Here is a 25,573-nt window from a genome sequence, read left to right as displayed (position 1 = left end):
GAAAAAAGTACCAAATTGTCATACTTAAGTAAAAGTAAAGATACCTTACTAGAAAATGACTCAAGTAAAAATCACCCAATACACTTCTACTTGAGTAAAAGTCTAAAAGTATTTGGTTTAAATACAGACCATTTTATGTGCTTTCAAGCTTCAGCACTTGCCTGACCCATTCTATGAGCTTGTGCGACCTACCACTTCGCGGCTGAGCCATTGTTGCTATTAGACGTTTACACTCCACAATAACAGCACTTACAGTTGACCAGGGCAGCTCTACCAGGGCAGAAATTTGATGAACTGACTTGTTGGAAAGGTGGCACCCTATGATGGTACCACTTTGAATGTCACTGAGCTCTTCAGTATGGGCCATTCTACTCCAATGTTTTGTCTATGGAGATTGCATGGTTGTGTGCTCGATTGTATACACCTGTCAGCAACGGGTGTGGCTGAAATAGCTGAATCCACTAATTTGAAGAAGTGTCCACATACATTTGGCCACGTAGTGTGTAATCAATGCATTTTATGACCTCCAGGTTCCAGCATACTGTTTTTGTTGACTGACATGAAGTAGAGCGAATCCCTTTCCACACCCTTTTAGATTTGTCCAATGAACACGGACGCAGAGTGTACTAGCATATTACGTGTTGATGTAAGAGAGCTAGCCAAAATAGAGTCCAGACATAGTAACACATTTGTCGTAAAGCAGTATATTTGTAGATGTATTATATTGGGAAACTGTAGAGTTGTTACTCGTCGCAGAGAATACGTTAAACACAATGGGCTTCTCTAGGAATGTGTGACTTTGTCGGAGTTCATACGGTAAGAGATTCCCTTGATCAGCTGGCTAAGTTCGCTAGCTAGGATAACAATAGCTAGCTAGGGAGCTAGCTGATAACTATCATTTGTTGAAATAATCTGTCTTTTCCTGGAATTCATGATCAAACAGCCGTGAACAGTTAGCTGGGACCAACGGATTTCTTAAATCTCGAAATGTTGGGCTTTTTACAGAATGGTAACGAATTATTCGGAAACTGCTAACGAAAGCAAGCAAACAGGCAGCTATCATTGCCAATACTGAGTAGCTAGCTAGCTAATTTACATTGTCTTGTCATCCAGCTGAAATATCATTAGCGTCTTCGTAAACCTGCTAGCTAAACCTGCTGTCACCAATCTGTCAACTAATCTGGTGACATGACAAATCATAAGGCCAAAACGACGTATAAGGTAGCTACAGACTGTAGCATATCCTCATTCTGCATCTAATAGTTTTCGTGCTGATTGCCATGACTCACTCTCTGTTGTCTATTTCAGATTGAAAGAGGAATGACAATGACAGTTCCCCTGCCCGTGAGAGGAGGCTACACTGGAATACAGCTGTTCTGGGACCCTGAACGACCACAGCCTGAGTGACAGAGCACTTGCATTGTGGAGCTTTTGGGGAGAGAACTAGTAGCAGGCAGTACACTTGGATAAAGAAACACTAAGGCAAGGTGGAGATGTTTGCCAAATTGAAAAAAAAGATTGCTGAGGAGGCTGCCACAGCTCCCCGGACCGGAGTCCGTATGCCTCGCTCCTGCAGCAAAGAGTCCATTACGTCAGTGGGAGCAGACTCCGGGGATGATTTTGTAAGTACCAGTATTGTTACCTCACTGTCACACAGTCCATGCCAGTCATCTTTTTGAACCCAAGAAGAGTAGTTGGTCGTATGACACGAAACAAGGTTACCCAGGCTATTCTACAAGGAAGACATCAAGGAAAAAAAGATGGCTTCTGACCTCTAATTTGAATAGGCTTAAGTTTTGCACATATGAAATGCAAACAAAGGTAATTTATATCCTTTACGCTCTTTCAATTCAACATAACTGATCTATAACATGATAGGCTTTCTCAGTGTCTTAAGAGATTCTGTGGCCCCTACCTGACTGTAATGGCCCAGGCCCTCCATTAGTGTTTCCCTCTGTGGCCAGATAAGAGCCCCAGGGACTGTCATGATGATGTAATTCACTACCATTTACATGCAGCATATCAGAATTCCCCTGCACCGTGATGTCAACAGGGCTGCATTCACTATTGGCTTTATGAATATCAGCAAAAAAGTAGGCCTAATGTACAAGACTTACAGGGAAAGAGCAGTGAAGCAATTTGCTGCAATTTGAAGTTTGGTGTAATTGTCTTTTTATATACAAGTCGACAATGTCTCTTGGATTATGATTTAGGTCAGTGAGTCAGCTAGCCTGTTGTTATATGGTTAGGTGTGTCTGGAGATTGACATGCAGAAGCTAGTGGATTCCATGGTCAAGTGTGTAAATGTACGATACCACCACTCTTTTGTCAATGATGACATTAATTCAGAAATATTCCCCATTGTAAGCGCAGGTTAAAGGGATAGTTCAGGATTCGGCAATGAGGCCCGTTCTTTACTTACCCAGAGTCAGATGATGTCTTAAACATAATTTTTATGTCTCTGCATGCAGTTTGAAGGAAGTTGCTAACTAGCCTTAGCGCAATTGCTAACTAGTTTAAGCGCAATGACTGGAAGTCTATGGAAACAGCAAGCATGCTAGCTGTTCCTGTAGACTTTGTCATTGCGCTAACATTAGTTAGCAATAGCTAGCAAAATTCAACTTTCTTCATACCGGAAGCAGATGCATAAAAAGTAATTGCCAAAATCCCAAACTATGCCTTTAATGCATTGTTGAGTCTTAAGGCACAAACCTGTGTAACATGAAGCTCCAGCTCAGGTGTCAGATCTGCCCTGCTCTGTTCACTTGACCACACATGACAAGTAGGCACTAGAACAAACACACACAATGGTCCTTTTCTCTTTTGGAGAAGGTAGCTTAACATACTGTATGTTGAGACAATTCTGCTTAAATCTTTGAGGCTAGTTAGTAGTCAATGTGATGGTGTTATTCCACATTGCACTGCTGTTTTAGACCTGATATAACTTTCAGAATATATCATTAGATACTGAATTGTGTTGATGTTATTGGAAAAGCATCAGAAGTGTTGATCTGTTCAGTTGGTATTTTCTGCCCCCCACCCCCTCCATGTTTGACACTATGAATGGAGTGGCTGATTTTCCAGTGTTAGCCAGATCCAGTGTCTTGGGGCTGATGTCTTTCCTTTCTCGTTTGCACCGTTTTGAATTATTTAAGTCATTGACTGGCAGTGAGATCAAATCAACTGGTAGGCTATCCCTCATCAAATTTGTAGTGAAGTGAAATCAGGATGACATCAAATTTAGGTAAAGGGCCATTTCCACAGAAAATTGAACAACAACACATTTACACGAAGAGCAGTGCAAATGCAAAGTTTGGTAACAATGACGGTTTGCATCTGCACTGGTCTCCGTGTTAAAATGTGATTTTGTAGGTAGTCCTTGTGCATAGAGTTGCATGGTTTGTTTAAATTTGAAGTAATTGTTTTTTAATTGTAATTGAGTCTTGGCATCATTCTGTTACCATGGAATTGCCCTAAACACACTCATAGACATGAGTTGGGTACCTCTATGAAATATCGTTTTGATATATCTTGTAAGTGGGATATTTCATAGACTCTTCAACATCCACAACATATGTTTCTAGTACCTGCTGCCACATAACCATGGAAGCTCCAGTGTGACCTGCTGTGCTGATGAGGAACCCCTCTATTCTCTGTGTTTGTGTTGACCTCCAGGCCTCTGATGGCAGTAGCTCCAGGGACGACCTCTCTTCCCAGATCCTCAGGAGGAATGATCAGATTCGCAAGCTGGAGGCCAAACTATCAGGTAAGACATGTCTGTATGGAACCAGTTTAATCAGAGTAGGATGAGGTGGTTGCACCCAGGCCTAGACACTCATCTAAGGTTAGTTTTGCGTTTACCCCAACAACAATTAAGGTTAGGTTTGGTGGTGGGTAAGCTGATTCTAGATCTGTGTCTAGTGTACTTAGAGACAGCTTTTACCAAGAGCAGTATGCTCAGGTGAAAGGTCACATAACCAACGGATGTCTGGCTTCAGTCTCGACCTCATGGCTTTTGAACTTAACACCGCCAATATGGTATCTTTTACAATGTTTCTTTATTATTTACCACATTCCATCTGGTGAACATTAAGAGCAAATGCCATGACATTTAGTCTACCTTTTAGGTTCTGTGTGTTTTTTTTTCTCCCAGATTAGTGTGATAGCTACTCCTCCCTTAGAGGTGGTGTGTGTGACCCCTTAGAAAAGGTTAAAGGTTGCACATCTTCACGCAGCCTCTTAACCAGGATGGTTTTCTCATCTAAGAAAATCATTTTTTTTCCTTCCATTTTTTTTTTCTCAATCATGTTTTTATTTTATTCCTCCTCCTCCCCATGGCTTTTACCCTCATCCACCTGCCCCCCTTTCCTGTGTGTGTGTGTGTACGTGTTTGTTTTATGTGCTGTTGGTGTTCCATCACCACACCTCCTGCCTCTAGACTACGCTGAGCAGCTCCGACTTATGCAGAAGACCAAGGACAAGCTTGAAATTGCATTAGAAAAACATCAGGATTGTACGTACCTTTATTCTCCAATCTCCTCCCATTTTGCGTTCTTTCTTTCTCTCATTTGTTTGTCTGCTGGCTGTGGTAATGGTCACCCAACGCACCGTCCATCGATCAAGGAGGGGTTCAGAATCATATGCTGTCACGTCTATAGGTTTCCATATTTAAAATATATATATATATATTGTTGAAACAAGGGACTTACATGCTTGTTGACATATAATTGTTTTTAAATGTTTGTGGCACAGTTTGGAAGTAGGTAATTATTTCTGCTATGACAATTATGTGAGACCATATAAAACAGTGGAAGTTTTATCAGTATGTAAATGTCTATTCCCCTTTTTTATAATCATCAATGTTATAACAAACAGCAATGTACTAATGTAACCAATAACAATAAACATCTATACAAATAAGTCAATTTGGGATGTCTGTGTTGGCCATGGTTAGATGCACTGCTTGCCTGCTTCTGGGAAACGCCTAGCTTTTGCTTACTGGACACATTCTATGGTCAATATTACTCTCACCCTTTCAAAGCTAGCAGCTACTAACCACTGACAAATCTACAACCTGCTGTTTCAATTGAGCCATCTTTGGCTAGCCAGTTCTATTGTTCATTCTCTCTCTCTCTCCCCTCTTTCTCTCTCTTTTACTATGCAGCCTCCATGAGGAAACTGCAGGACCAGAATGAGACTCACCAGACCAATAGAGCCAAAATGGCCGAAGGTATGGCTTTGGCCCTGGACAAGAAAGATCAGGTGAGCATCATATCCTTTGCACCACGAGGCATACGTTTGTGTGTGTTTATAATTCGATTAATTCCTGTCTTTGTCTGTAGGAATGGATGGAAAGGATGTCTACGCTGGAGCAGGTACTTCTAACATCTAACTAATATTCTAGGTTCTCATTCAGCCAGTCAGTCATTGCCTGTGTAGATGAGAGATCTCTTCTGTCTGGGGCCCCTCAGGAGAAGGCATCTCTGTCTCTGCGGCTAGATGAGATGATGGAGCAGAGCCTTACTCTGTTCCAGAAGAGGGATGACCTGGACGAGCTGGATGGCTTCCAGCAGCAGGAGCTCGCCAAAGTCAAACACATGGTACGCACTACTGACAACAAGGTCCTACTGTCTAACTCTAACCCACCACGTGGCAATTCAAAACATATGGTAGTTTTATGCTTTGTCTGTCTATTCTGATCCAAGCTGTAGCTATGTCAGTAGCCATCCACCTTGGTTAAACAGCACTTTGGTGGGAGAAAAAAGTGTTCCTATTACCCTAGACAATAATAGTAGTTAGACATTTTGTTTTAGTGACGTCCTAAACATTTGTTTTAGTGACATCCTTTCTGTGGTGTCTCCTGTTTCATTCTGGTAGCTACTGAGGAAGGAGGAGCAGCAGGGCCTGCGGGAGCGAGAGCTCCAGCAGAAGGAGACCGAGCTGCAGACGGCCAAGAAGGGTTTGTCCGAAGCCCAGGAGAAGCTGCGGGCTCTGGGAGAGGAGCATCAGGAAAGTTGCAGGCTCAACACCGAGCTGGAGATCGAAAGGTTAGGACAGGACACAGTGATTGCAAGATCTTGCTCCCCTAACCTCTTTTCAAAAAAATAAATTGTATAAGGGCGAGTTTGCCTGTTTTCTTCTGGGTTGCCTGAGGATTTGGTTGTTGTCTAACAGTACAGGGTTGTGTGTGTGTGTGTGGTCTCATTTAAGAAAGGAGCTGCTGGAGGTCAAGGAGAAGGCGGAGAAGAAGATCGCTGAGCTGGAGGGCAGAGGCCAGAACCTGCAGAAGGTCATCCAACAGGTGTCTGAGGACTTCCAGAAGGTTAGCCCTCTAACCCATAGATTCTTCCTTGAAAAATCCTTTCACTGTATTGAAGTGGTACATATCTGTAATGACAGCATATGAATACAGTTAGATAAATGTGATGATAACAGTTTATAAAATGATTCACAATGTAGCAATCTCTGTGTGTGTGTGTGTTCTCAGTCACGGAGCGCTGAAGCAGCTGTAGAGAAGTCTCTCTATACCTTACAAACGGATTACAATGCCCTGAAGCTGCAGCAACACAAGGTAAGACCAGATCACAATGTAACTCCTTATATGGGCAATTCCATATTTCTGTTTTTCAAATCTGCAGTTTTTCCAGTAAATGTTTTTGTTTGGCATACATTTTAAAGTGAAAAATCGAAGTGTCAGCGTATTTCCGTTACCATGGAATTGCCCATATCTAACCCCTCCTCCTCACCCAGTGTGCTCTGTAATTGACCCATCCCTCTCTCTCCCTGTTGTGGTCCTCAGGCAGCAGTGACTGATGAGGACAGGGAGCGTGTGCTGCTGGACCTGCAGGAGAAGGTCTCCTCTCTGGAGAGACGTCTGCAGGGCAACCTGAGTGAAGACGAGCTCCTCCAGGAGCTGCTCAAAGAGGTAACTACACCAGTCAGCTAATCCTAAAGACAGAGGGACTCCTGTGGAATTGGTATAAGGAAAAGACCAACAGAGAACCGTAAGTAAGCATTTCACTGTTAGTCCACATCTGTTGTTTACGAAGTAGGTGACGAATAAAATTAGATTTGAATGGTGATGCATTTCAAGTCAAGTTTATGAGTCATGTGGACAGAAACACATGGTGTACACGGTACAATGAAATGCTTACTTGCAGGTTCACCTTTCAACAGTACGACAACCATAAGAATTGAACAAATAATGACCTATATGGCCTATATGGATAGGGCTAAATTGAAATGTTTCTTACAGAAGAAATATGAAATGCATAAGCACGGTAGCAATTGAAAGAGAGCAGTTAGATTATGGGGAAATTATTAGACCAAAGTTCAGGATACAGCAGTACACCTGACACATTGCACTGTTGATTTTGTGCATTTTACATTTACTGTACTTTCTGCCACGTTTGTTGATAAGCAAATCTTAAAATATTCTGGATAAATTTAGTAACATAAGAATGTTCCTGAAAGAATGTGGTGTAGGTGCAACATAAGACAAAATAATAACAAGGGTTTGACTGAGAGGACTAACTGCTCTCTCCAAAGTGTGCACAGTTCCTAAGTCACTTTGATGACTCAAAGAAGAGTCTTCAACTAGAAAGGTGTTTTTAGAGCTCTCCTAGCTGTGGCGTTGAGGAACTAGAGCGAACACACTTGTAGTTGTTTTGAACACAGCCCTGCATCCCCGCCTCACACAATTACTGCTTACGAAATCCCAAAACGGTCCATTATAAATTGCATTCTTTGTCAGGTGGGCATCATTTGAAAGGTTGCTCTATTGCCAACATGACTAGCAATGTTCTAAAATACCTACTTAGTTAGGCTTCCACAAGGCAATTCAGAGAAACAGATCATCATTCTGGTGATCATAGAAAGGAATTGTGAGTGCATTCAGGTGCGTGTTCCGCGGCCAATTTCTTCCAGTTGCCCAATTAGCGTGAGGGATGGAGGCAACTACTGGTCCCATTCGGTGCTCAAGTTCAGAACAGCTGTCAGTCAAATCGCAGACAGCGCTGTGAAGCACAGAGCCTGAGCTCTGACGTCATTTATAGCATGTTACTGTTCAGACACTTCGTTCCAATTTAGCCGCTTATCAGTGTCCAAATCTGCCATTTTCAACCTGTATACGGGTACGAGTGTAAAGGGTTAATGGAGTAACAATAGAATAAACATTTAGCAAAAGTATAAATACAAGGAAGGCACTCCAACAAATGTAAAGTATAATATTTACACGTGTGCCGGGGAAGTGGGATATGGAGATATTTTTAGCAATAATAAATAAAGTCCAATAGGAGCAGTCGTGGTGCGTGAGTGTGTTTGTGCATATGGGTGTGTGAGTGAGTGCATGTGTGCTAAGGTACAGTAAGTCAGTGCAGATGGTCAGTTCAAGTGTTTAGCAATCCTCGTCCCCCCCCCCCCCCTGTGTGTTAATGTGTAGAAGTCCACTCTGGAGCAGACGCTGGAGGACACGAGAGTGGAGCTGCTGCAGGCACGCACCAACCATGCAGACACGGTTAGCTCACTGGAGACTCAGGTAAACAGCCTTTTCATCACAATGATATACTACTTCACATGCAACTGGCTTAGATGCTCCATTGCATAACAGCAACAAATGAGCAATTGTGTGAACACATCTGGTAAGCATATTGTATCTCTACTCTCCCAGATATCCAGAATCAACCACCATGTAACTGAACTACAGAACCTGCTACGGCACAAAGACGACTCTTCCAAGAACTACAGAGAGAGAACGGACAAACAGGTAAGAGAACGGGCCCTGTGGGAGAGAAGGATGTAAGCATTTCAGACCTGTGCTCTCTCTTCAGCCTTTCTTCTTGTGCTCTCACACACGGCCCCATGTTGCTCTCTGTCTTACAGATTGCAGGTCTGGAACAGCAGGTGCAGGAGAGCAACGAGAGGCTCAAGAACACTGAGCAGCAGATCACTGACAAGCAAGCACTTCTGGACAAACTGGTAAATATTTGTCCAATCACAGTGAAAGACGCTCTACCACCACTGTAAATGAAGCTGAGGCTGGAGCAAATGCAGTTGAACCTCTTATTTAGACTGAATAGACTTCTTCATGTATCCTATGGGAGCCAGGGACCCAGTTAATGTAAGCATGTGGGATGCTGAGACTTCCCTTTCCCCCTGTGGTCACCCCCAGCAGGCAGAGTGGAGTGTGGAGAGGGTCAGTCTGCAGCAGCAGGGCCAGGAGAGGGCAGGCCAGCTGGAGGAGCAGCTCACTGCACTGCAGACAGAGAAAGACACAGAGCAGACCTCTGCCCAAGCTAGGATTGTGAGTTACAGTTGTCAGCTCTCACTTGATCTGTAGATGTTGACATTGTAGTTCACTGAAGTGTTCTCAGTGACATGTGCTGTATAGTTTTGTTGCCTGACTGTTAAGGCACATTTTCACTTTGGTATTTGATCGTTTCGATGCAGATGTTGATCAGTTTATCCACTGGTCTCGGTGGATTAGTAATCTGTTGCCATGTAATTTGATCTCGGCTACAGGGCTGGCATGGAACGGGACTCAAACAAGGCTGTGTTCCTACACCATCTTTCTGCTTTTCTTTCTTTACCATCCCTTTATCTGTGTTTCTCTGTCCCTATCCCACATCTCTCTCACCCACCCATCTCTGTTTCGTGTTTCCCAGCGTGAGTTGGAGGAGGCGAGAGGATGTCTGCTGAGAGGGAGGGATGAAGCTGACGTGGCTCTGAGGAGACGGGAAGAGGAGCTGGAGCAGGCTAGGGTCAGACACACTTCCTGCTTTATATTAGGCAGTCAGTTGAAAACAGGAAGTCACGGATTTCCTGATAAACAAACAAGAGTTTTAAGAAAAAAATTAATTCAATTGCATTCCTGGGTCCCTCCAGATTTTTTTTGCGTGCTGTGCCACACTCCTTTCTATCAGAATAGCTACTGCATTACAACTTCAAACCATGGTCCTGTTGCCTGTACACACGGGGTAATGATGTCCCTGTATGTCACCCCAGTCAGAGCTGAGCAGCAGGCAGACGGTGAGTGTGGAGATAGCCATGGCTCTGGAGGACACCAGGAGGCAGAAGGAGGAGCTCCAACTACAGGTCTGGAGAGACATCACACTTACATCGTACATTTCTGTACTCTTTTGAATAACAAACCATATTCTCTGCACTCTGTTGGAATGAGGTTTCCAAAACTTGCCAATGCTATTGGCTTAATCATACTCGGGCAGTTTGAGTGATGTGTTTTTCAAATTCATGAATTCAGCTTGTCAATTGTGCTCAGAAATAAATTGGACGTTCACGGTCTTCTTTTCCAGGTTGGACAGATGACGGCGTCACATCAAACCACATCGCAGGAACTGGCCCACGTCACTGAGCAGCTGAAGCAGAGAGAGGAGGAACTCCAAACACTTCGCAATGGTAAACACTTGATTTCTCTGTTGTCGGGTGCACTTTTCCTCTGTCTCCCATGCTATGTGAATTTGGAAGTTGACTTCATACTGTGTGGTGTCTGATGCTCCCTTCTACTGTGTTTGTGTTGCAGAGCTGCAGACGGCCCAGAGCTCCCTGTCCCAGCTGCAGGAGGAGGGGGAGAGGCTGCGGGCATGGGCCCAGGAGAGAGAGGAGGAGAAGGACAGCCAGCTGGTCAGCCTGAGGCAGGAGCTCCTCACCCAGAACGAGCATCTGGACTCCTGCCAGTCACGGGTCTGAACACACAGCGGGCACAGCCATTAAGACACTATAAACCTGTTCTTAATGTCCTTCTTAGCTTCCATACTGTACATAACTCAAGTCTGTCATTAGAGATTGGACTTTTTATATGTGTTTTTCTGTGTGTGTGTGTCTCAGGTGTCTGAGCTGGAGGTGGAGGTGGAGACCCTGACGTTGCAGCTGCAGACTCCAGAGGTGTGTGAACCGGACCAGAATGGGACCGTGACCGTGGACGACCTGGACCACATGCAGGAGGCCAACAGAGACCTGGAGCAGCAGCTTAGTGACAAGAACAAGGTCAGTACTGGGCCAAACGAAAACCATGATCACCACACAGGCATGTTTGGATAATTACTCCTTGTCTGAAATATCTGGAGCAGGTTAATTTGTGTGTGCTGTTATTGATTGGAATCCTGTTGCTTTACAGACCATTAAGCAGCTGCAGCAGAGGCTAGCCGAGCTGAAGAGGACCTTGCAGAAGGAGCTGGTGAGACATTTAGATACCTTTTTTTTAGTATGAGAATCCAATCTAAATCGAATCATTTTTTTTGTTCCGTTGATTGAATATGGTCCATGTGCTGAGTTTTGTGTGTGATAGTTTGTGCCTGTGTGTTCCTGTTGCAGAAGCTGAAACCTGAAACTGAGTTAGAGGAGAAGGAAAGGGCCCAGGAAGGGAGAGGAGAGAGGCTAGACAGAACCTTTACAGAGCCCGCTGCATCCCCAGCCCCTGGCCCAAACACCACTGTCACCAACACTTCTGACCTCAATGACTCACGAGAGATCAACTTTGAGTACCTCAAACACGTGGTGCTAAAATTTATGTCGTCCAGAGAGGCTGAGGTGAGAGCAATCTACCTGGTCCCTGTTATCGTAGCTAGACCCCTCAGTATTGGACGTCTATGTATGGTCTTGGCTGAGGTCTAAATCTCTCTCTGTCCCCCTCTCGTTCTGTCTCATAGGCCTATCAGCTGATCAGAGCGGTGTCTGTGTTGCTGAACTTCACTGGTGAGGAAGAGGACATGTTAAAAGAGACACTGGAGTACAAGGTGACTTTCTCCTTTCAGACATCTGTTCCCTGAAACTTCTGTGTCAAATGAATGGGTGTTATGGCCATAACACAGCCAGCGTGTATCAAATGAAATAGGCCATGATACTATTTTTGTTCTCAATCGGCCTCATTTCTTAAATGCACTTGCTATTTGTTTATTTTTGAATATCTAAGCTGCATCCGGAGGACGATTGTTATTTTAGAGGCTAGAAAGCCAGTATGAGGGTTTGTGCACAGGCTAGAATAAAAGGCGGCCGGTGCGTGGGAGGGAGAATATCTGTGGAGTTCCAAAAGTACTCGCACTCAAAACCATGAAAAGGGAAAAACCCAAGGAGGCCGAGATGGAAAAATAGAATAATGAATTGAATCCATGCTCTGAAGAATACAGAAGGTGGACGTGCTAATATGTTTGGGCCTTATGCCTTCATCAGTGCTGTACAAACACATGAAGAAGACACGGACTTAAGGCACCTGCTGTGCGCAACAGTTGCAAGCATATAGTTAATTAGAGACTGGCGAATAGGGAATTTATAGAAGAGTATAAAAAATGGACAATTCATGTGTCATATAAAATTGGAAAGAGACAACAGTCTGGGCTACCATAGCTTTCAAGCACACATCACATATACAGTTGAGACAAGCACAGGGTCAAGCTGCAATGCAGCACCCCTGGATGGAGAGCTAGTTGTGGGGTTAAGGGCCTTGCTCAAGGGCCCAACAATAGGGGAATGTCTTAAGGATGTGAACCCAGCAGCCCTCCAGTTGCCAGATGAATTCCCTCCTATTTTTCCAGCGCCTGGCCCTTCCCCAGTTGTAACTATAGTAATAGTCCCGTGTTACATGTATTTCATTTGATATAATCGGAAAACATTGCTGTGTTTTTCAGATGTCCTGGTTTGGATCCAAGCCTTCTCCAAAGGGTATTGTTCGGCCGTCAGTTTCAGGGGCGCCTGCTCACTGGAGCTGAGTGGACAGAGAGAGGAAGAATTGTGGAGAGGACAGAGACACACACATTACTTTTTATCATGTCCTTGCATGATGTCTCCCATCACTGTGGTAACCAACTGAACATTGTGAAGAGGACACTACTTAAGCTTTAAAATGGTTTCTGACGTGACAGATTCCTTTGTAGCTCTTCAATCTCTCCTTAGAAGGACATTGTTCTTGCTCTTCAAGAGGAGAAGGGCTCTACAATGACATGGAAAGTCAGTCTTGTCATTTAAATTTATTTTTTTTAATGTTGGCGGTGATTTTATTTACAAGGAAAATGGTTAAAGCAGACATGGTATTGATGCATTGATAAATGTTAACCTTCAAGGGATATTTTGGCATTTATCTTCTTCCCCAGAGTCAGATGAACTCATGGATACCATGTTTATGTCTCTTCATCCAGTGTGAAGGAAGTTAGCGGTACTGTAGTTTTGCGAGCCAATGCTAACTACCGTTAGCCGATGACTGGAAGTATATGGTATTTACTAGCATGCTAGCAGTTACCATAAACTTCCAGTCACTGCGCTAATGCTAAGTACTCCTTTAAGAGTAACCCTTCTCCCTCTTGGAATTAAGTTAACATGAGATCTTTGATGCACACAGTACAAGTATGTCTTATGGAATTGGCCAGGTGTTAAGAGTGGGATGGGTCAGCACTACCAGACTGTCACGACTCTGTTTGACTGAGAAGATGTATTTATGTCTCTGTGTTCAAATGTCTCTGTTGGGAGTACATGATGATGATGATGATAATAATAACCTTAAGATTTAATAACCGCCAAGATTTCTGAAGGACCCTTCACAACAGTCTTTCATTTGGTTCTTTCCTATAACAATATTAATTACTGGGGGCTTATGTAGAAAAGTATCATGTTAGAATGAGAAGGTTTGATGTGAGAGCCATACATCAGTGGCATTGATATTAATGGAAAAAATGTTATGTAAAGAGGAGAGGAGTGACTCTTAATATAATGTTGATTAAGTAAATCATTATTGAACGATATCTAAATAAGAATTATCGGAGGATGTGCTCTACCTTTACCTGCCTTGTGTTTGTGTAAATGACATTCCATATGTCCTATTTATATATGAAAACTGTACATATTCATTGAGAACTTTATAAATCACTGGATGTAAATGATTTTTGTTTGACCTCTTGCAGTATTTTAGACCGTGTATCTGTCTGTCCATGTTGCCAGTCTTGGCTTGACTCACTGTTCATTGGCATCCTGCAAGAAGTGACCCTGTTTATGAGCTTACAATGAGAGGGCATTCATGTTGTACTGGAGGAAAGACCAGTGAATACAGTATGCATGCCTTATACCAGAATGTGAACCAGGTGCAAGGCAGGAATACACCAATCTGCACTCTTAATTCTACTCCCATATCATGCAGTGAGACATCTCCATGTGTCTAGTGACATTACAATACTGTAGCATTTTTTTTTTGGTCACATTCATCAGGTTTCTATAGTCAATCAACCCTTGGGCTTTAAACTTTCTTAAAATGGACATGATCTACATTCAATGATAAAACACCACACTTCATTAACAGTGACCTGTTATTGAATAGTACCTGATATCACACTCCAGTGAGGGCTTGAAAGCAATCTGCCTGAAGTAGTTTCATAGAACTACGATATCACAGCACAGGTGACTATGACTCCACTTATCAATGTACTGCAAGGTCAATATCAAAAATATGATGCTTTTTTTAACCTTCTGTTTGATTCCACTATGTGTTCAACTCTGGTTTTTAACAAAAAAATAAAAATAAATCACTACAGATTCTCTCCATTTGCATTTTAACAAGCGCTACCATTTAACTAAACCATTTTTTGTTTCAATTTATATTGTGAACATAAAGGTTTGTTTTCATAATTGTTCTCGGGACAGTGTAAAATCTTAATGATTCTAAGTAAAGCAGAGATGCAGCAGAACAAAGTCATTCCCAGCCGAATCCACTCCGTGGTGCTGTAGGCATTTCACCCATGCGCAACTAAAATGACGCCTCCGACCGGAAGATAGCTTCTGCGCCAACACGTTTTCGTTCTTTCTTTTCCTGTGGCAGCGTCGACGAACATGGTGAGAGGCTCGTGGCTTTCGTTCAATTCGGGAAAATTGTCCTGCCTATTCCACATAAAACGACCACACTTGATAACATCCATAAGGATGAGAATCGTATCTCGCCATATATGTTTGTGATATTTCGAGAAAGGCCCTTCTTTTGTCGCTTATCACCATAAAAACCGAACACGCGCTAGCTGAACGCTATTAAGCTAACGTTGGTAAGCTTGTTAGCTACTAGCAAATGGATGGCTAATGTTAACGAACTATTTACGCGTTGGCTAGCTGTCAAACATGTCTCCTAACTACTTCCAAATGGAATGGTTGTTGGCCTACTAACTAGCTACGGCAGTTATCAATAAATTATTACACTACTTATCAACTTAATTATTTCGATATGTGTTGCCAATTGGAATAGCTAGCGAGATTCATTAGCTATCAGCCCACGTTGACAGTACGTTACTTTCGCGAACTAACGTTAACGTTGCATGGGTAAGTTAGCTAGTTCGTTAACTGTTGGCCAAATCGATTTTCAAAGCTTGTATCTCCGTTCTTTGTAAATCTTACAGGGGAAGATCAAGGCTAGAGACCTGCGGGGCAAGAAAAAGGAGGAGCTGCTCAAGCAGCTGGATGACCTGAAGGTAGAGCTGTCCCAGCTCCGCGTAGCCAAGGTTACTGGTGGAGCTGCCTCCAAGCTCTCTAAAATGTGAGTATTATTTGGTCTGCAGAGATTATGCAGCTTGTCATGAGTTGGCTGTTTATGGTGAAAGACTACGTGACCGACTCCCTTCTCTGTATACATCAATGATGTCGCTCTTGCTGCTGGTTAGTCTCTGATCCACCTCTACGCAGACGACACCATTCTGTATACTTCTGGCCCTTCTTTGGACACTGTTAACAACCCTCCGGGCAAGCTTCAATGCCATACAACTCTCCTTCCGTGGCCTCCAATTGCTCTTAAATACAAGTAAAACTAAATGCATGCTCTTCAACCGATCGCTACCTGCACCTGCCCGCCTGTCCAACATCACTACTCTGGACGGCTCTGACTTAGAATACGTGGACAACTACAAATACTTAGGTGTCTGTTTAGACTGTAAACTCTCCTTCCAGACCCATATCAAACATCTCCAATCCAAAGTTAAATCTAGAATTGGCTTCCTATTTCGCAACACAGCATCTTCACTCATGCTGCCAAACATGCCCTTGTAAAACTGACCATCCTACCAATCCTCGACTTCGAAGATGTCATTTACAAAATAGCTTCCAATACCCTACTCAACAAATTTGATGCAGTCTATCACAGTGCAATCCGTTTTGTCACCAAAGCCCCATATACTACCCACCACTGCGACCTGTACGCTCTTGTTGGCTGGCCCTCGCTTCATACTCGTCGCCAAACCCACTGGCTCCATGTCATCTACAAGACCCTGCTAGGTAAAGTCCCCCTTTATCTCAGCCCGCTGGTCACCATAGCATCTCTCACCTGTAGCACACGCTCCAGCAGGTATATCTCTAGTCACCCCCAAAACCAATTCTTCCTTTGGCTGCCTCTCCTTCCAGTTCTCTGCTGCCAATGACTGGAACGAACTACAAAAATCTCTGAAACTGGAAACACTTATCTCCCTCACTAGCTTTAAGCACCAACTGTCGGAGCAGCTCACAGATTACTGCACCTGTACATAGCCCACCTATAATTTAGCCCAAACAACTACCTCTTTCCCTACTGTATTTATTTTATTTATTTATTTATTTTGCTCCTTTGCACCCCATTGTTTTTATTTCTACTTTGCACATTCTTCCACTGCAAATCTACAATTCCAGTGTTTTACTTGCTATATTGTATTTACTTTGCCACCATGGCCTTTTTTTGCCTTTACCTCCCTTATCTCACCTCATTTGCTCACATCGTATATAGACTTGTTTATACTGTATTATTGACTGTATGTTTGTTTTACTCCATGTGTAACTCTGTGTAGTTGTATGTGTCGAACTGCTTTGCTTTATCTTGGCCAGGTCGCAATTGTAAATGAGAACTTGTTCTCAACTTGCCTACCTGGTTAAATAAAGGTGAAATAAATAAAAAATTATATGCAGTAGGTCAAAATGTCTCATTCTGCAAAAATGTAGCATTTTACTAAACCCATATTTGATCTGTTTCCTCTCCAGTTGTGTCGTCCGCAAATCCATCGCCCGTGTTCTGACTGTCATCAACCAGACTCAGAAGGAGAACCTGAGGAAGTTCTACAAGGTAAGAGCCCTCCACTTATTTTCATTTATTTTACCAGGCAAGTCAGTTAAGAACAAATTCTTATTTTCAATGGCGGCCTAGGAACAGTGGGTTAACTGCCTTGTTCAGGGGCAGAACGACAGATTTGTACCTTGTCAGCTCGGGGATTTGAACTTGCAACCCTTTGGTTACTAGCCCAACACTCTAACCACTAGGCTACCCTGCCGCCCCATGTATTCAACACTTTAGTTTAACAAACCTGATGCCTGGTTAAAAGCAGAGGGTGGCTCTGACCACGGAGTATCTGCCAACATTTTAGGTTTATTTTCTGATTTGACGTGTTGACTTGCCACCGTTTGTCGACACCCAGCTGGTGATCTGCTGTACATGGTGTGGGTTATGGCTTCTTTTCGTAAATGTCAATCTTGACTGCAGTTAAACATGCTGCAGATTAGTTTGTAAAGTGACCCATGTAAGCTCAATATTTCAGAACTAGGTTGAGTGCTAATCCAGACCTTGAATTTCCCGACGGCACATGGCCGTCGATGTCCCCTTGTGTGGCCGTAATGCCCCCTAAAAAATCCATGCCGTGTGGCCGTAGTGAACTTGAGCTGAAAATAATAATTATTCCCTTCTCCCGGCTGCCTATCACCGTGCTCCGAAGCACCTCACTTGCATGGCGCTCTCAGATCTAAATTCTTATTAACCAATGCCCGTCACGTGATCAAGTCCTTCACACAGGCATCGCAGCTCCAAAGTACGCTGTAAGTGAAAACCGACATCAGGGATGAAACAGCACATGTCCTTATCAAATTCTGATGGGCATATAGAAGATGTTAGTCCATATTTACTTTGTCAACCAACAATATGATTAAGCAACCACAAAGGCACTAGCCTATGTCAATCTACTATCCCCCATAGTACAGAAGTTTACCTATTCTATTGGTCAGATTGTTCTTCTGTGAGAGATTTAAATATTCCAACCATACTCTGGGACAGTTGAGGGACGCGATAGATGGGGCAGCAGGCAGCCTAGTGGGTAGAGCATTGGGCCAGTAACTGAAAATGTTCTAGTTCGAATCCTCGTTCTGCCCCTGAACATGGCAGTTAACCCACTGTTCCTAGGCCTTCAATGTAAATAAGAATTTGTTCTTAATAACTGACTTGCCTAGTGAAATAAAAGTTTTAAACAATAGATCCCAAATGGATACAACCACTGTACATCAAACTTTTAAAAGCAATGAGGCTGATGCAACAGGTCAGAACGTTTAGCTTAAAATGTTGATCACCTATTAGGCTGTTTCTTCACATAAGAGTGAGCAGTTTCATATAACAGATGACAATATACTTAACTGTAGAAAGAGGGAAGATCTAAAGATGCAAAAACAAGCATAGGTTGTTAATGACTAGGATTGTGTATTTGGCTGCTGGAGAAAGAAAGTAGAAAAAAATAGAAATACTGGTTTCAATGGCATATGGGGAAGTGTTTATAAACGAGTCCCCTTAGCATTCCTATGGTCGGAACACATTAAGATATGCCTCAAAATGACATGTCCAGGTTTTAAACTATGGTCAAATTTACAAAATGTTGACTGCCTCCTATTGCAAGGAGTTACTAGCTGAATGAACAGTGCCTCAATTATGTGGACAGAATCAAGCCTTTATATATTAATAATGATCCTACATATGTCAAGTATTTTCAGGGGATTCCATGTCTGGACATAACAGGCTGTAGCCAATGCACATAGGTTATCACCTACACTCCGACATGTAGGCTATTTATGTACATTTACACACTTGTGTTTTTCTTAACAGAATAACTGTTGTTTTTCACATCAATTTAATTGCATATTTTGGTTAATGGCCTTGGTGCCCTGGCAGATTGGTCACCTCTTGAAGGCCAAATGGCCCTGCCCCTAAAATCACAAAATTCCAGGCCTCCTGACTATACAGCTCAGCTAAATGCTGAAGGCCAGTTTAAGACCAGAATTGAAGCAAAATACAATAGCAGCAGTCCTAATCTTGAGTTTTGTTCTGGTTATTTTTATTACACATTACATGTAGTGTTTATTGTAATTTGACTGTGAATGTCATGTTTCAGGGTAAGAAATATAAGCCCTTGGACCTGAGACCCAGGAAGACTCGTGCCATCCGCAGGAGACTCAACAAGCATGAGGAGACTCTCCGAACAAAGAAGATGCAGAGAAAGGATCGCCTGTATTCCATTCGCAAATTTGCTGTCAAGGCTTAAGGTCGTTTGTCTTGTACAAATAAATTGACTAAAAAGAGAGTGTTGTCTTCTGTAAAGGGATGTCACTCAAAATGGTCTATGTGAACGGATGGGGTGTTGATTGCAAACATCTTCAGGGTAATTATTTGTTGAGACATTTTGCATCCTTAATATGCACTGATATTGGATATTATGGTATGCTGAGGATTCTGCTGTGTTTAGAAAAAAGGCTCTTAGTTGGAATTGGGACAACCTCAATGCCTTTGCTAAAATACTGATCTGAAGAATGTAGTATTTCATAGCAGGAATGTAATAACTAGTAAAGACCTGTGGGGTGTATGGGTACTGAATGTTTAGGTACATAGTGATGATTAAATTAACAAAATCATACGGCTATATAAACAAGCATTGTACTTCCTATCATATGCATCATTTATCTGTATTGTATGTGTGCAATATCCTCATAATACTCAGGAACGGTAGGAAAAACACCTGGAAACTCACTAATGTAAAACAGAAAGCTCAAACAATGTCAAAATTAGTAATGAGAACTATATTTCCTAGAGGTCCCTCTCAAATCCACCCATGCTCAATTACGTGGTGTGCAGACTTCAGAGAATACTATAGGGTTGATTAATGTGTGATTGTGGGGAAGTTAATTAGCATCAGCAGCACAACCCCATAAACTATAGGGATGTACTTGTTGGAATTATATTTTTTTCTCCATTTACCTTTAACTAGGCAAGTCAGTTAAGAACAAATTCTTATTACAATGATGGCCAAACCCGGAATACGCTGGGCCAACTGTTCACCGCCCTATGGGACACCCGATCACGGCCGGATGTGATGCGGCCTTCATTGGGCTTGTTTGTCATTGGTTAAAACACAGCCTATGGTGTTTAAGTGTTTAATTAAAATCTGGCTGCAACAACCAATGATGTCATACGATGTATTTGACAAATGCCATTGATCAACAACAGTACTGAAATGGTATGGCTCAAATGGAGCCTGGACTATGACTATAGGATGCATTCTTTCACCACAAGGGGGCAAAATGTATCAAAATCAAATGTTTATTTGTCATATGCTTTGTAAACAACCGGTGTAGACTAACACTGAAATGCTTACTTACAGGCCCTTCCCAACAATGCAGAATGATGACAAAATATTCCATAACCTACTGTAAGGTATTAACTGAAGTAAGGTAATGTTATTTGTGCCATTTTTGGGGGATTTTGGTCATGGAGCCAAATGAGTTGGTCAGAACGGTTTTGATTTTATAAAGTAATGGGACTAAAGGAAAGCTGAAGTATGGGGTCCTGGGGATAGGCATCACTCAGGCAGTAGTCTATATCTAGAATTCTCCACTGCTCTGCTTATGACTGGGAAATGTCTCAGCAGCTGACCATCGCACACATAAACAGTGGGACTAAACACAATATATTGTAATTCCCCACCCGCTTGCTGTTTTCCATGGCATGCATTTGTATTTTCTTATGTCTCTCGTTTCGGTTCTGTATTCACTGCACCATTCGTGTAATGTTATTGCTATTATGTCTAAAATGATCTGGACAATTGAAGAACCCAGTCTTGACATGAACACAAAGCCCATCTGTGTACTTTGATATCTCATATGAGGTATTTTTAGCCCAGAGCTAAATGTGTAATATACATGCATGTTTACATGCTTTTTCATTAGGAAACCACATTCTCTTTCACCCAAAGAGACCAACACACATATTTGCCTTTTCTGAACAGGAAGTAAGATCGCAATATCATCTTTGCCTCTGGCATTTCCTTGGATCAGGTTATGTGAGATTGTGTTTTTACAATCACAGCTCCCCCTGTAAGGTCTAACCTTTCAGCTGACTATTTCTTATGTTTGGATATGAATCGGGTCTCACTGGCAGGTAAGATATCCCAACAAACCAAAGATATGGATTGACATGGGATTCAATGTGAATGGCATTATGAATGTTCTCATGTCTGATTTGTGTATCTGCCAATATGCCTCTGCAGAACAAACACACTCTTAATCTCCTGGGGTCCAGAAAGGCCCCACACAAAGGTCTTGGTGGTTTTTATTTTGGGGAGTCTGTTCACATGCTGCCTAACAGATGTAGGGGCCCTCCCTTGAACAGCTGCCGGCATTATCTGGAGAGGGATGCATTCCTGTTGCTGTTCCATGTCATATCCATGAGCTCTCTGCTTTGGGAACACAAGGCCAGTTGTTCTGTAATGTGTTATCCCCTGAAACCTGGGATTGTCAGTGGGCTCCATTGAGTTAAGGTCTTCTGTAGGGACCTGTGGCCTGATGATATCCTCTGAGGTTCCCTGTAGACTGGGGTTTAATGTAGGGGACTCTTGTATTTGGATGGTTTCTTTATGATCCTGTTGTAGACTGGTATTATTGGTAGGGTTCAGCATTGTGCCATTTTCTGAAGGGGTCGGTGTTCTGATCATTTCTGTGGTGTCTTGTAGGCCGTTGTTTTCTATTGTTGGCCTGTGATAAACAGATGTGTATGATTAGAAAGGAAATAGATGACAAGTTTAGCCTCACTACGTTAAAATGTACTTCTAAACTTCACACCATATGTGTTTCTCTGCCATAATTTGATCAGTGGCTATCGTATCTCTACACCAGATTTAAAAAAAAAATCTGTATTCAGACCCTTTACTCAGTACTTGTTGAAGCACCTTTGGCAGCGTTTACAGCTTCAAGTCTTGGGTATGATGCTACAGGCTTGGCACACCTGTATTTGGGGAGTTTCTCCCTTCTCTGCAGATCCTCTCAAGCTCTGTCAGGTTGGATTGGAAGCGTCGCTGCAGAGCTAATTTTCAAGTCTCTCCAGGGATGTTTGATAGGCTTCAAGTCCGGGCTCTGGCTGGGTCACTCAAGGACATTCAGAGACTTGTATCAAAGCCACTCCTGCGTTGCGTTGTCTTGGCTGTGCTTAGGCTCGTTGTCCTGTTGGAGGGTGATCCTTCGCCCCAGTCTGAGGTTCTGAGCAGGTTTTCATCAAGGATCTCTCTGTACTTTGTTCCGTTCATCTTTGCCTCGATCCTGACTAGTCTCCCAGTCCCTGCTGCTGAAAACCATCCCTACGGCATGGTGCCAGATGTCCTCCAGACGTGACTCTTGGCATTCAGGCCAAAGAGTTACATCTTGGTTTCATCAGACCAGAGAATCATGTTTCTCATGGTCTGAGAGTCCTTTCAGGTGCCTTTTGGCAAACTCCAAGCGGGCTGTCATGTGCCTTTTACTGAGGATTGGCTTCTGTCTGGCCACTTTACCTGATTGGTAGAGTGCTGCGGAGATGGTTGTCCTTCTGGAAGGTTCTCCCATTTCCACAGAGGAAATCTGGAGCTCTGTAAGAGTGACCATCGGGTTCTTGGCCACCTCCCTGACCAAGGCCCTTCTCCCCTGATTGCTCAGTTTGGCCAGGCGGCCAGCTCTAAGTTGATTCTTGGTGGTTCCAAACGTCTTCCATTTTAAGAATGACGGAGGCCACTGTTCTTGGGGACCTTCAATGCTGCAGAAATGTTTCTAAAAACCTGTTCTCGCTTTGTCATTATGAGTTATTGTGTGTAAAATGATGGGGAACAAAATCTATTTATCCATTTTAGAATAAGGCTGTAACGTAACAAAATGTGGAAAAAGTCAAGGGGCCTGAATACTTTCCGAATGCACTATATGTATGACATTATAACACCTGTATAACACCCATAAATAAAACCATACCTCACATCCTCATTCTCTATCTCTATATCCGTCTCCTGCTCTTCATCCTCATAGTATGATGAAGAAGGCAGATAAAGATGCAGTGTGGATGATGTTGAGAAAGGCATCCTCCCCCTCCACGTGTCCTGCTGCTGTCTATGTGTGTCGTCATGTTTGGTGTTGCAGGGCACTCTGGGACATTCTTACAAGAAATGTATAACAAAGTCAGTCAGTCAATGTGAGAGATGTGGTTTTGGAGTGTCAACAGCTACCTTCTGAAACTACAGCTGCAGATGTTTGATATACATTCTTGGCCAATGTCCCAAATACAATGTCTTGAAATGAACATGGTCAGTATATGAGAGATTGAGCATAACTTCATTTAAAGCAGTGTTAAGACTGTGTGTGTGACCATTATCGATCAACGATTTCAAAGGTGACTAATAAAAGCAGCAGCTAACACAGAGAGAGGAAATTTCATGTGAACGGGTAATAAAATTGATTGATTATTTATTTGGGCAACCAAAAATAAACCACAACTGTTTAGCCTGAAGTCAGAAAGGGAAAAGATTAGTTTATCCATGTTATTTGGTTATGTTTATGGGAATTTATGAGGCAGATGGAAGCTTGTGTGTATAGCTCTACTGTTGGCTCATAAGAGAGAACTCTGATCAAAGGGCTTTTTCAATGGTTAGCACTAAGAGTAAACAGCAGCCTCAGTCACCCATTATGACAGTGATGAGCACAGTTTAGCACCAGATGCTGCAGCACAGGTCAGGTCAGCCATTTAAGCAGTAGTAATTGGGATTTTGATTTGCGTTTGGTTTGTTACATGCAAAGCTAGTGTTCCTTCCAAGTTAGCTTTGTGGATTAAGGGACTGTGTAAGCAAGCGAAAATATAAACAGGATATGAAAAATTAGGAGATCAAGAAAGAAAGACTTTGACAGTTGGAATATATTAGATATTTTCCACTAAGAGAAGGGTGTTTACCTGTCCTGCCCCTGATTTGAGCTCCAGGTCTCTGGCCCGGGTCTCTGCGCCTTCCTCCTCCCCCGGGTGCAGTAACTGGTCTGCTCACGGCTCTGGTCCCCCTCCCTGGGCTGTTCTCCAGTCTACCCAGAGCACTGCTCACTGGTCTCCCTCCCGCTCCTCTGGCACTGCTGCAGCTGGGCCTTTGCTGCAGAGTGCAGCGGAAGCCCTGGGCTGAGAGAACACAGGTAGAGTTAGAACAGGATCTTCTAATGAAAGTAACAGCAATAGAGTTTTGATATTGCTTTAAAGCACCATAGTCATTTCCAACCCAGCCCTGCATGGGTATTGAATCAGAATGAATGGTGTCTTCTGATTCTGTTGCTGTGGATATTTAGGTATTGCTAGAGTATCACCGTAAAGGCAACTGATGTAGACATCATCTGAAGAGGTGGGGTCTGCTGACGCTCTGAGGGATCGCCTCTGGAAACAGGATGTTGGTCTTTGTAACCAGGATCTTGGCCTTGGAAACAATGCAGAGTGCCCTCGATCCATGCGGAGGCCTCTGGACTGAAACATCCCTATTGATTTATAGAAACAGGCTTTGGTCTCTGAAGTAAATGCACATTTTCTCTTGGGCTCTTTTAATGAAAGCTCCTAATTCAAATGAAAAGCGTACAGTTAGTTAGAGTGCAGCTGGCTGTGACTCACGGGACAGTAGGTAAAGCAGCACAATCCCTAAATCACCAAAACATCTGCAAAAGAAGAGGAAACATCATTATGGAGCATTAGACAGAAGCATGTTCACATATGAAATGTAGATGTTTGAGTGCAGTGATGTTTGAACATGTCTGTCAGGACACTATCAACACATAGAGATTGTACATTAAAGCTACAATATGTAACTTTTTGGGCGACCTGACCAAATTCACATAGAAATGTGTGTTATAGATTTATCAAGCAAGTCTAAGAAGTGGTAGATCTATTCTATGTGCACTATTTCTATGCTTTCTATGCTTTCGTTTTTGCATCTTTCACTTTTGTACACCAGCTTCAAACAGCTGAAAATACAATACTTTTGGTTATGGAAAATATTTTTCACAGCGATTTAGATGGTACTATGATTCTCTACATGATATACTTGCTTGTTTTGTTATATAAACAAAAATTAGGCAAACTATTCAAATTTGAGCAACCAGGAAATGGCAGAGTGATTTCTGTTAATGCTGTGTATCAGTGGCCCCCTGGGTGGCGCAGTGCTAGCTGTGCCACCAGAGATTCTGGGTTCGCGACCGGGAGGCCCATGGGGCGGCGCTCGACCTTCGCCTCTCCCGAGTCCGTACGGGACTTGCAGCGATGAGACAAGACTGTAACTACCACCAATTGGAAACCACGAAATTGGGGAGAAAAAAGGGGGTAAAAAAATAAATAAATACTGTGTATCGGACAATGTCACAAAACCAATCTGTGTGCTTCTATGGGACAGAAGTCAGCATGTTGTTGGATAGCCAGATTGCTAGCAAGAGTGACAAGAAACTGCAATGTGGGGAGTCGTTTCAGATCGTGGGGTGTTTCAGATCGTTTTATCTTGTTCTTGATACCATGTCTTGTTTT

The 25,573-nt window shown here is 42.9% G+C and overlaps 3 protein-coding genes across 9 annotated transcripts in view; 2 read left to right on the top strand and 1 right to left on the bottom strand.

The window, feature by feature from the left end:
• The first annotated feature begins 549 nt into the window (after positions 1 to 549).
• Positions 550 to 14,527, top strand: LOC110535875 (golgin subfamily A member 1). 4 transcript variants are annotated; one of them, XM_036935698.2, is made up of 24 exons: positions 550 to 816; positions 1,309 to 1,622; positions 3,676 to 3,766; positions 4,439 to 4,513; positions 5,165 to 5,262; positions 5,343 to 5,375; positions 5,472 to 5,600; positions 5,878 to 6,047; positions 6,211 to 6,322; positions 6,488 to 6,571; positions 6,800 to 6,925; positions 8,441 to 8,536; positions 8,669 to 8,764; positions 8,881 to 8,976; positions 9,170 to 9,301; positions 9,663 to 9,758; positions 10,003 to 10,092; positions 10,311 to 10,413; positions 10,538 to 10,698; positions 10,843 to 11,001; positions 11,132 to 11,191; positions 11,329 to 11,544; positions 11,664 to 11,750; positions 12,639 to 14,527. In XM_036935698.2, the coding sequence occupies exons 2-24, from the start codon at positions 1,494 to 1,496 to the stop codon at positions 12,717 to 12,719; spliced, it is 2,520 nt and encodes an 839-aa protein (XP_036791593.2). In that variant the 5' UTR covers positions 550 to 816; positions 1,309 to 1,493; the 3' UTR covers positions 12,720 to 14,527. The 4 variants fall into 4 exon arrangements, 2 of the variants coding, with proteins under 2 accessions (XP_036791593.2, XP_036791594.2); XR_016484550.1 differs by having other exon boundaries at positions 600 to 816; positions 9,520 to 9,758; XR_016484551.1 differs by lacking the exon at positions 4,439 to 4,513 and having other exon boundaries at positions 600 to 816; positions 9,520 to 9,758.
• A 213-nt stretch (positions 14,528 to 14,740) lies between these two features.
• LOC110535878 (large ribosomal subunit protein uL29) lies at positions 14,741 to 19,326 on the top strand. The gene is made up of 4 exons (XM_021621222.3): positions 14,741 to 14,826; positions 15,378 to 15,514; positions 16,978 to 17,059; positions 19,140 to 19,326. Exons 1-4 carry the CDS (start codon positions 14,824 to 14,826, stop codon positions 19,287 to 19,289), a joined length of 372 nt encoding a protein of 123 aa, XP_021476897.1. The 5' UTR covers positions 14,741 to 14,823; the 3' UTR covers positions 19,290 to 19,326.
• Positions 19,327 to 19,977: 651 nt separating this feature from the next.
• LOC110535876 (uncharacterized) overlaps positions 19,978 to 25,573 on the bottom strand; it is a 29,250-nt gene continuing 23,654 nt past the window's right edge. Inside the window, exons 2-6 of one of the 4 annotated variants that reach the window (XM_021621218.3) lie at positions 24,671 to 24,714; positions 24,376 to 24,540; positions 23,981 to 24,193; positions 23,011 to 23,191; positions 19,978 to 21,771 (exon numbers count right to left, since the gene is read on the bottom strand). In XM_021621218.3, coding sequence (XP_021476893.2) covers positions 21,249 to 21,771; positions 23,011 to 23,191; positions 23,981 to 24,193; positions 24,376 to 24,538 — 1,080 coding nt within the window. In that variant the 5' untranslated portion in view covers positions 24,539 to 24,540; positions 24,671 to 24,714 and the 3' untranslated portion in view covers positions 19,978 to 21,248. Of the gene's footprint in view, positions 21,772 to 23,010; positions 23,192 to 23,980; positions 24,194 to 24,375; positions 24,618 to 24,638; positions 24,754 to 25,573 lie in introns of those variants that run through there. The other 3 variants (XM_021621220.3, XM_090190415.1, XM_036935702.2) reach the window with 3 other exon arrangements.

The sequence above is a fragment of the Oncorhynchus mykiss genome, chromosome 11 (genome assembly GCF_057628025.1).
Source record: "Oncorhynchus mykiss isolate SJ-2025 chromosome 11, ASM5762802v1, whole genome shotgun sequence".
In the NCBI taxonomy this organism is placed as follows: Eukaryota; Metazoa; Chordata; class Actinopteri; order Salmoniformes; family Salmonidae; genus Oncorhynchus; species Oncorhynchus mykiss.
This window is presented reverse-complemented; position numbering and strand designations above follow the sequence as displayed.